The 11,688-nt window shown below is 40.1% G+C and overlaps 1 protein-coding gene across 1 annotated transcript in view; it reads right to left on the bottom strand.

Annotated features, from left to right (window-relative positions):
• LOC108572176 (metabotropic glutamate receptor 2) overlaps nucleotides 1-7,150 on the bottom strand; it is a 138,933-nt gene extending 131,783 nt beyond the window's left edge. Inside the window, exon 1 of the mRNA XM_017934375.1 lies at nucleotides 6,577-7,150. Coding sequence (XP_017789864.1) covers nucleotides 6,577-7,150 — 574 coding nt within the window. The remainder of the gene's footprint in view (nucleotides 1-6,576) is intronic.
• Between the last annotated feature and the right edge of the window lie 4,538 nt (nucleotides 7,151-11,688).

Genomic DNA, 11,688 nt, shown 5'->3' with positions numbered 1-11,688 from the left:
AGGCGAGTTCAGTTTTCTCCAATAACCAGCGTCAATAAGGAGCTTGCGGAGGAAAGCTGTTTCTGGTTGACATCTATTAGTCTTCAGTAAGGACGACATAAAAGGAGTCTTTCTACTCTGGCTTTCAATGAAAGTCATAATCGTTCAGATGTATTTCCTTTGCAAAGAATGTGAATATTTATTTTCATCGAAAGAAACGAGAATTTAGAATACTCTGAAATGGAACGACACCTTTTCCAACTTTTTAATAATTCCATTGGTATTAAAAAAAAGTACCAATCGATCAAGTTACACTCGATTAGGCGTTCGAATAAAATTTCAAAATAATATTCTCCACATAAATCTGAGAATATATTGAAAAAGTAGTATATCTTGGAGGAAGTAATGAGGTATATTGAGGAAGGAAATTTATGCGATAATTTCTCGAGGTATTGAAATGAAATACCTCTTTGTTAAGCATTTGCACTTGAGAAAACGGATGAAAGGAATTTCGAACAATTGATAATGTCTTAATATTTCATCGATGAACCTGTCTCAAGTGTTTAATGCCATTAGCGGATTGAAAGTGGTATTCAGGATAAAGAGGAAAGTTAGCAATGGCAGTTTTCGCGATGAATTTTTATAGAAATCCGTCCGTTGGAAGAATTTTAACGAAAGTTCGCAAGCAGCTGGCACACAAAGGTGTGCCGGTTTAAATATTCAGTATCTGCGGTGAAGTAATTTGGCTGGTCAGCCAAAACCAACGTTAAAACGGAATATTCATATGTTGCGGCACGTTCGTTTTTATGAAACACCACAAGGCAAGGAACCGAGTAATTCCATGGTCTGAGCTCGCCGGAGATTCCTATTTCAATCAGAAGATACGACTGCATCTGATCGAACGACTCCGTGCGTGATTCGACTTCGAACGAGCTTTCATTTAAGGGACTGCGAACGTAGGTAGCTAAATGTAAATGAGATCTACCGGGTGCTTGAACATTCCAACCAGTGTTTCGAGAAATTAGAAGCGTTCCACGAGAGAAAATAATTTTGAGAAATAATTTTAGAAAATGTTTTGATTATAAATTTCAGAATTTAAATTCGCTACAATTGCAATTTTTTTATTTAAAAAAATATTTGAGTAAAAGTGGATTTTATGTGAGAACTCAAAAGTGTTCTTTCACTCTCCTGAAAAATTAAGTTTTGCGCTTTCCTCAGTAATTAGGTTTTTCGCTTTCCTCGAAAATTAGGTTTTTGCAAAATTTCTACTTTCGCTAAAATTGCGCTTTCCCCGAAAAAATTATTTGAGTAAAAGTGGATTTTATGTGAGAACTCAAAAGTGTTCTTTCACTCTCTTGAAAAATTAAGTTTTTGCAAAATTTCTACTTTCGCGAAAATTCCGCCTTTCCCCCCATAAACGATACGAGTAAAAGTGGATTTTATGTGAGAGCTCAAGTGTTTTCTCGCTTTCCTCAAAAATTAGCTTCTCGCAAATTTGCTACTTTATCAGAGAAGGAGTTTTTACAGTGAATTACCAGTAGTTTTCGAGACACGTTCAACCTGTTCGCAGTATAACGTAATGTTGCGTTGTAATCGAAGTTGAGTTAGTTGCTAGTTGGTAACTTAGTTGATAGTTAGCTGTCAGAGTTGACAGGTGAAAAGTTGGTCATCGGAGTTTCTGGTTGAGAGTTAATTAAGTTGTCTCTAGCTATTACATCGTTTAGTTGTATAGAAGTAACCTGTGTAGCGACGTGCTTTTTATTTCTACTCATAAATCGTAAATATTGAGAAAGAAATAAAACTGGGAAGTAACATAAATTTTATCGAGTATCGAAGCTTTTATTCGAACGTTTAGAACACTCTGTACAGTGTAAGGATACAGATCTCATAAGTAGAGTAGTAATTTCTATGGTGTTTCGTAGCCAGATGGCAAGTCAAGGAGGATTCGAACAGTGTTCGATCGTTTCAACAGATACTCAATAGTTTATGAGGTACTGAGCAATGAAGATCGCACTCTGCACTGATACACGAAGTGCCCATAACTTTCCTCTCCATTCAGCTGAGGTAACTACTCATCAATAGTAATCGTACATTTCTCGTACTTCTCGTTTAACTCAATTTTTACTACTTAGTTGAGTCATTGTAATTCGTTAATAGAAAGCTCTACTGTACAACTTTGTTTTCTATTCTTGTTGCAAATTTCTCACATTCCCCGAAAATTCTACTTTCCACTTTTCTCTTCTGCATCAATTATCACTCATAAGTTACTACTATAGAATATCACAATGCGAGTCATACTTTCCCAATTTTTTACACTGTCGAAGCATTCGATATTTATGACAAAAATAATAGAAACCATTGGCAACTTAGTAACGATTCTTCCATTCCAGTGTAAAAAGTATTTCCTCTCTCACATCCATTATCACTCATGAGTTACTACTATAAAATATCACAATGCGAGTCATACTTTCCCAATTTTTTAAACTGCCGAGGCACTCGATATTCGTAATAAAAATAATATGATCCATTGATAACTTAGTGACGATTCTTTCCAGTGTAAAAAATATTCCTTCTTCATTATTTCAATAAATTTTCAAAATTCTAAGTTGCTAAGCTACTAATTCTTTGTAAATTTCAAATTATCATTGCACAGATCAATAGCAATTCATTTCCCCCCGACTGATTCCAGTGACAAAAAATTATTCAAAAGATGCTCGTCAACTTTTCCTCAATCATCACAAAATCACAAAAACTCAAGCAACAAAATTTCCTTTACGCTCCACCGTCCCAACAGTTCCCAGAATTTTTGGCGCACAATTATCCACGTGTAGTGTTATCCAACGAATCGACAGCCCATCAGACGTGTCTATAAATAATTACCCATTGTCGTACGCTGGTCAGTTTGACATGGTTATTACGGCTCATCAGTTCACGTGATAATAGTCAGGCGAATGACGGCGATGGTCGGCGGAGGCATCGGGAAAGTCTGCAAATAATTTATGCTACGTGGGCGTCGACATGCAAGCCCGATTACGTTAGTATAAGCCATTTTCCCGTCACTGTCTACCCTCCATCCTTTGTGCGCATTAATCGAATTTCCGATGTCCATTCACTACCGCTTTTAATCACTTTTAGTTGTTCCGGTGTAATTGCAGGCGAATGGATGTTTCGCGACTCTTCCACCGGCAGTATACTTCTTCGAATTTCCCTCGTCACGGAACAGATCCTCCTTTTTCCACTTCCTTCCTTCACGAGAACTGTTTCGCAGTTCTGTCTTTTAACGACATTAGGCCATTAACGAGCGACTGCAGTAGTCGTGTTGTTACTGCGACGTCTCTATCACCGTTCCGAGACTTTTTCACGTTCGCTAACTCGTTTGACAAACGACCGTAGTGTGTGTCTTCTTTTACTTCTCTGGTTTTCGCGAGTTGTACGAATTGGTTTGGTCGTGTCTGGAGCGAAGGCTGATAGAAAATTCCTCGCACGCGAAGGATTAAAGAAATATCGGACGGTTAATACCGTCTGTCCTTCCAGGGGAAACAAGACTTTTGGCGGAATTTTAAGTTCGAGGGAGGAAGTTGTGTTGAAACGTCTAATTAGGGGAGAGAAGCAGCTGTGTTGAATTCTTAACACTTGGTCCCGCTTCTACCTCGACTTTACTGCAGTAGAATATAGAAAAGTATCGCTGTTTGCTTCTGAATTTTAATTCTCTTGGCTGCCTTTCGGTAGAATGAAATCCAGTTGTACAGATATACAAGAACTGTTCTTGAACTTTGTAGGAAATTGATTTAAACTAATGTCGAGGTGTATTTAACCCTTTGCACTCGGAGGTGATTTTGCTGTAGAAAAGGTTGCAAGTCGGATCTTTGAAATTTTTTCAAACTAACGTAGAAATAAAGTATACTACGTTAATTAAATATTCAAAGTGTTCTCTATTTCACCGTGGTGCAGAAATTTATGGAGGCCCGTAGATCTGTTCTCTGTCTTCGTTAATTATTCACCAAGTGACGATTATTTAATGCCGCTTCTTAGTCGCCACTCGATTGCAAAGGGTTACGTGTGCATTGTTTTCGTGAATCAGAGCTGTTTTATCTAAATTTTCGGACACTCTGTGTACACACTGCTTGCAAAATAAGGACACGCGCTGTATTTGCATAAGTATGATACTTGGCGTAGATTAAACATCCTTTACTGCTTTTATTTTCTGGTTTGAACTAAAATTCGTGGTCAGCATTATTTGCCACGTAAAATTTATCAAAATTTTTTAGGGTTTCGTGCGTTTCGCTACGAATGACTTCTCGTATCGCAATTTTTCTACGTGCAAATATAAGTTACACGTGAAAATTTTGTTCACGTGCTGTTACATCGGTTGGAAATGTGTGACTTCTTTCAGTTTATCAAAGTCCTCTTTGGCGGACTGAGTAAAAGTAAGTTGTAGACGAAGTGTTATGCAAATTTGCGCAAAAGACAGCTCTGCCGGGGAAGTTTCTGGACAGAGCTTGGAAATGTCATTGCCGAGTCGCGGCAGGAAATTGTGCTAATTAGAGTAACATCCTAACCACCTCAGTTGTATCGTAAAAGCCTCCAAGTTAGCGACATCCTGCACAGCTGGTGTTAGGATTCAACGTAGCCGTGGTTTACGACACAGTTACCAAACCTGGCTGTTTCTTAGTCTGAGATTCGTTTTTAAGACCACCTCTTCGTCTTATTATCTTGACGCGGCTTGAACATCTGAAATATATTTCTTTCCTCTTCGTTGAATTGATTAATTTCAAAAATTACTCCCCTTGTAGATTGCATTAAGTGTAATAAATAATTACACGTGAAATAAATTATTTCCAACCTGGATTCACGTAATTCTGTGAGTTTCTATCAAAAAAATGGCGAAAGGTGGAAATTATTTGGGTACTCGATTTCTTCTCATTCTTTTTAAACGAAACTTCGAAAAATTTCGTTTCTACGCTTAATAATACTTGACATTTATCATTCATCCAGTTACAAAGTTGCAGATTGAAAGAACCCAATTTTTCCTACGTTTGAACGAACCTTCAACTACAAACAGTCTTCGTTTGCATTTCACAAATACACATATACACTCATATGTGTAAATTCGTGTATTATTTGTCATTTTCGTCTACTTAACTGTTCCTTTCTCGTCGATATTTCGTTTCACTCGGACACGTGTTTCACGGAGAGACGGAAAAGGGGACGAAAGAGAAAAGTATGCGGGGAAAATGAAAATTTGATTTATCGAAAGAAGATTTATCGAAAGAAAGACAGAGTGTTTTTCACGGGGGCAAGGTTTTTCCGCGATCCGCCAGGCAGCGGAAACGCTAATGGCCACGATACTTATCCGAACACTTTTCGCAGATAAAAGCGGACCATGCCACCACGGTGGATTATACTTTCTCGCCTTGTTCGCGGTTTATTGTCGCGGCCGCAAGAAGCAGGCTAACGATTCAGAAAAATCGTCCCGTCGTTTTAATATCGCCGCTACGGCCGCGCATCCTTTCCTATTACGGTCCAACGAACGACGTGACGTTCTTGATTATGCGCTCGTTTAATTGTAGAAACGTTGGCAGCGGACCGTTTCAATGTCGCTCTAATTTTTTCCCACGGAAAGCAGCTTGCGCCGAGCTGAATATCGTGCAGATTTTACGACGAGGAAGCGCAGAGAAGGTTCTTTTAATCGTCAATTTTTTCCCCTCGCTGTTTCTAGTAGCGTATTTTACAGTGATTAGTATATTTCTGGAGTGCGAGTCGTTTCTCATTTTTTTTTTTTTTAAGTCTGAGAATTGTGAAGAACGGAACGTTTTACCGGTGTAACTCTTGCTGGAAGAGTGTGAAGTAATCGTCGGGAAATTTTTATTGAGGAAATGGGAAAACAGTTATTCAAGTAGTCTGAGAGAAGCAAATTTTTGTTTTATGTACGTTCAGTTTTATGCAGAAGCTGTATCGTGAACTGATTTCCGCTGAAAATGCGTGGAAGAATTCACGATTGATTTTCTAATTAAGAATTTAATTAAATTTCATTAATGAGTTTATTGAATTTGATAAATTAATTTGTATAAAGAATTCTTTATTTTAGACAGTTTCGTTTCGCGTTTTAATTAAAGAATTGGCCCTTTCGGCGAAATTTGTCATACTTATCGTTGCAATACCTAAACAGAATAAACGCACAAATATGTATAAATTGCAGGATAATTACTATTATCAGTTTTTATGTTATTACATGCAATTAAAAATTCGTCAGCTTCAAACTAACTTCATATATCGAACAAATTACTTCCACTTATTATGAACAAGTTATCTCAATTTTTGATATTATGAAATAATGGTCGATTCGACAAAATTTGTCCTAAATTTCACTAAAATAAGTAAGCAAGTACATATAAACTGCAGCACAATTATTATTAATAATCTCCATGTTACTACATTCCACAAAAAATTTGTCATCTTCGAGCTAATTTCATGTCCCGAACAAATGATTTTCCACCCTTCTCCAGCGATAAATCTCAAACTTTCACTCTTACCCGACACAATCGTATCCCCCAAAAAACAGAAGAAAGCCTCGTTCTTAGAATCAGCCTTACTCACCTTTTATGAAATCCACCGCCATCTCGAGCCCGTACGTGTCCTTATCGCAGTCGTCTAGTATGTGTGCTCCAATCTTCACACCTGGCACGATACCCTCTCCTTCGTTCAGCTTGTCAAGGGTGTAGAGCATCGCTTCGAGGGCTTGTACGCCTCCCTGTGGCATCACTGGTCCACACGTGACCGTGTCCTCCCTCTCGTGCACCATCATTAAACCGCCTAACACGAGATCGCCCTCGACAACCGCTTCCTTCTTCACCGGCCAATTCTTGGAAGGAGGTATGTTCAGGTCCATGGAGCGAAACTGGCGTCTGCCGTGCCGGATCAGATGATGAGTCAGCGGGTTCTCGAAGCGAAAAGAACTCGCGTACTTTCGCGAATACGTTTGATCGTCGTCATATTCTTCTTCTTCTTCCTCCTCTTCGATGCTCGATTTTTCACGATCGATCAACTTGTAATTGGTGTAATCGTCATCGTCGAATCGAACATCTTCTAATCTCGATATCCATCGTTCGCTCGGCTCGCTGTTGGCCGAGCACACGCAGCTGAGCAGTGCGAGTAATAACAGAAGCTTCATGACTTCATAGTTTAACGATGAGTCTATCGCCTGTTGAATCGTTTCGATGAGCCTAGAGCGTTAATGCTTGCTGCTGTTTAGCGTGGTTGTTGCAATGTTCGGTGGACCACTCTTCTCGAGCCACAGTGTCCAATTTCGTCGCATTGTTGGCTTGATCGTGCATCGTCGCGGTCGACGTTGTCATGCTGAAGCTATTTCGGGGAACAGAGTTCGGGTTGTTTCACTTTGCTGGTAGTTGCATCGTTTGATGGGAGCTGATGGAGTTTTGTGATTGAGTTTGGAATGTGAGAGAGATGGGGAGAGGTTGATGAGGTGTATGAGGAGGAGTGACGGAATGAGGGAATGATGGAATAAGAAATTTGGAAGTGAGGAATGATGGAATGAGTTGAGGGAACTTGTTTCTTCAAGGTGTAATCGTTCGTTCCACAAAGATTCGTTGATGTTCTTAAATCATTTAAGTTTCAAAGAAAATATAGTTTCTATAGTATTGAATAAAAAAAAAAAAGAGCTGCAGCATTGATCCCCATAGTCGTTAAATCCTCGCAAAAGCACCTCTCCCTCATTCATAAGTACCGTTCGAACATTCCACATTCATCACTTACGATTTACAGCGACGTCTCTGCACGCGTATCAAGCCTGTCAGCCCATAACTCGTTGTCATACGTCCCAACAGATCAAAAGACGAATTACAAGCGGCACGGGATTGATCGCGAAACTATCGGAATTCTTTGATTGGATAATCTTGTCGAGAAGTTGTGCGCGGCGCGCGGGCAACCTGGTACGAGAGCGGCGGAACTTTAAATTGCCTACGATTTTCAGTGAGCTGGTCGCGTCGATAACGACCTGTTCGCTCGCGAACTAATTAAAAACTTCGACATGCCGTCTCCAGCTGTTTGTTCGTGTCTTTCACGAGCACACCTCTTTCCACTTCGATTCGTTTTTCCAACGATTCCTCGGCCCCGGACGCGATAATTCGCCTATCAGAAAAGCATACCTGTTGCTGGCCTCCAACCTGGGCTATGCTTCGTTCCTTTCTCGATGAAACTCCGCTCCTACCGGCCCATCTCTTTATAAACGTTATTTTCCCTGGCCACGCGTTTTTGGACGTCGTTCCGCGTTTTCGAACAAGCGACAAGCGTGACCCGTTACCATAACCAGCCGCACCACAGCCAGATCGCGTTACCTGTTGCGCTTTTCTACGGAGAAACAGCTGGTTACCACGGATCTGGCCGTGTTTCTCCAACGATCCCGGATTGTCTAGGAAGTTCACCGGCGACAATCGATATCGAGAGCGAGAGATACCTTGTACAACTCACACTTCACGCCACGAAGTGCTGCTGTCTGACTACTCGACAGCCACTTTGCCACTTTGCATGTGTTACCGTGAGGCGTGTTGTGGGTGTTTGAGTGTTTCTTATGGAGATCTTGTCGATATGGGTAATTGAAACGATTCTTGCGAGGATAGGTAAGGTTTAAGGACGAATTTAGAGGGGAATTTTGCTGGAATAAAATGAATTGCGTAAAGTTGAGTTTCTTGTTTATTGTTCTGGTTTTACAGTGTATTTGTGTATGTTAGGTGATGGTGTTACATGTATTTTGAAAGAAATTAGTAGATCTTTTGCGTAGTTTTGTGAATATTGTAAGAATACAGGAGGTTTAGTTACTGGAATTATTCGTGTAAGTAGTAGAGGTGCGTATATGGTCAGACAACGTATCGATTTCGTATAAATAGAATTATTACTTGGTTATTTCTCACTTAGATAAGAGTAAATGTATGTATTATAGCGTATTTGTATGTCTTTTACATTTTTCTTTAGGAAATGTATATTTTCTTGAAGTAATTTGCACTTATGTTTGAAGTTACATTTTACGTGACAACTACAAAGTGGTTTTCTCTTGCTGCACAATTTCGGCTTCTCATTCAGATGGCAAAGTATACTTTCAGAACGGGTATCAGACTTTTTCTTTCGTTGGTTTCATCGTTTTTCTGCTCTCCCTTTCTCCCTCGTTTTTACTCGAAACTTCATCAGGTTCGAAAAAAGCTCGGCGTGCAATATTGCTTGCGAAGTCACCGAAACGAAAAATTGTATAACTTTTGGAATCTTTCAGTCAGACCGGGTATAAAGGAAAGTGGAACACGAATGAAGAAAACGATTCGGGTCACAAAGAATTTTCTCTCGTTGCAATCAAACTAGAGTAATCTATAAAAAAATAGGAAAACTCTATTACAGACAAACTTTCACAGACAAAGTTTGATTTTTGTATAATCTTTCATACACAATTCTCTCGTTTGCAAAATTATTGATTAGAATATTTCTGAATAGAGAGACAAAAAAATTCAACAGAAATTTCTATAATTCCAATGAATATGTCGAACGTATCAACCACCGAAAACGGCACAGCAAGGGAAAGAATTTTCGAAAATTAATTGGCGATTATCATCGAATGGAGTTCAACGAGTAATTTGAAAACGTGCTCGTGCATTCAAGTAACAGAGCAGGTTGTATTTTTCTCCTGTGGAAAGTAACCAGTTCACGGAGCACATCTGTTTCTGCGAGTTGCAGACCAATTTTTAAGCTGATTTGCTCACTGCTGACTACTCGTTCTGTTGCGGTTAATGAGCTCGGCTTGTGGTAGCTCGGTTTTGAAACTTTTTTTTTTTTTTTTTTACCGAAGGACTCGCGGGAAAACATTAATTATGAGATGGGGTGAAATATCGATGCAGCACAACTTACTTTCACCGTCCTTCGGATAATTAAATTTTTAATTAACGAATTTCACCCGCTGCCTCTCGAGACTAGGCTATTACGAATCTCAATTGAAAAGAGTAATTTCGTCTCTTTTCTCGTGTCCGTCTCTTTTGTTCTTTATATAAAAAAAAAGGAACTGCCAGCACGACGTTTCGAAATTCTCTCGATACAGCTGTCCGGATTATTACCATCCAATATTTCCAAGCGGGTCTTCTCGCATTTTTATCGGGGATTATTTACGAGATCCCGGATGGAATTGGTTTCTCGATAGCGTTCTTGCGTGCGAGACAAGCTTCCCTCCGCGTAAATTACAATAAAACCGAGCAGCTGCCGCTTAACGAACGTGATATTTTTCAACAGCCTTTTCTCTCGTCAAGCTCGAACGCCGCGGGATTCTAGAAGCAATCTTCCAAAGTGGATCTCGCGTTGTATCATTAGGCAACATTAATCGTGCACGAATTCACCTCTTTTTCTTTCATTTCTCTGTGAACGACACTTGACAAGAAACTTATGTTTGGTTTCATATACTTCGGACAGATCTTTAAATTTACACGATTTATTGTATATTTAATTTCTTGGATAAATTAACGGATCGAACGATTACACCAGTGTCTCACGATTGCAATGAGAATATTCGACCAAATCCTTACGATTGTCACGTCTCTAACATAGGCTTCTCACGAAACTCTCGAGTAGAACTGAGCGGAGATACGATAAGAAGCTGTACGATAAACGAGCTGTTCGCTTTTTCGTCCACCTGTTTGATTCTTCTCACACATTTCTTCAGCCACAATTACAGAATGGTCAACGTACGACATTCTACTCTCTCTCCGAGTCTTGAAATTCGGAAACAGTTCTTCGAAGAAACTCGCAGATTTAGACGGCGTGTTGTATACATCGCACGGTACTGAAGTTTGAAGAATTTTTTTCGAACGTTAAATCACCGTAGAATCGAGGCGCAGGCACATGGTTACGTAGAAGAAGTCCTCTAGTTCCCCAGATATTAATCTCTTCGTGATGGCTGGTACTTTTCTGTCATGTTTCCACGATTCTCCGACATCGTGCGGTTGGAGAGCCGCTCGAAAGTGGGAGCACGCGCGCGCGGCTCCGTGCCGTAGCAGCTACTGACTGGCTCTGCGACTGCATCAACACTACCCTCCTGTGAAACGTATCAACCCTCTTGTACCCTCCACAACCGTTGCCTCTTTCACTACTACCCTACCTTTCCTTTGCTTCTCCCTCCTGCTAGGACCTATCTCTTGTCTCTGTTTCACGCCTGCTGCTGTTCCAATCCTGTTCATTCCATTTCATTCTCTCCCCGCCGGCGAACAACGTTTTAATCATCGATCATAATTCTTCTTTGGCGAAGCGGAAACGTGTGGGATTATAGAGAAGGGGAGAAAGAAACGGGAGGAATAGAGAAGGAGAGAGAGATACGATTGATTTTCCTGTTTGTAGCCTGTGATTCCTGGAAATTCACAGACTCATTGTCGACGCTGGCCACCTTTAATCTTTTACGAAGTACTTTGATAAATTATCGTCGGTGTACGGTTAAAAGCTAATCTTGTGATGGCCAGTGTGGACACGGTGTAGAGGCGATGGAAAGGGAGGACGAGGGGGGAAAGTAATGAGACCGAGAGTGTCTTTTATTTATTCCTCGAACAATTCCCCGGAGGACTGGTGGATGCGTTGGTCATGCAGCTGGAGTGAGCTTTTGATAGTGGTTATTTATGCTGTTGCTATTACTTCGTTTCGAGATTTTTTTTTTTTTTTTTTTTTTCGCGGGGG

This window comes from Habropoda laboriosa, unplaced genomic scaffold, assembly GCF_001263275.1.
Source record: "Habropoda laboriosa isolate 0110345459 unplaced genomic scaffold, ASM126327v1 scaffold107, whole genome shotgun sequence".
NCBI classification, from domain to species: domain Eukaryota; kingdom Metazoa; phylum Arthropoda; class Insecta; order Hymenoptera; family Apidae; genus Habropoda; species Habropoda laboriosa.
The sequence above is the reverse complement of the archived record's forward strand: the minus strand, read 5'-3'. Positions and strand labels throughout refer to the sequence as shown.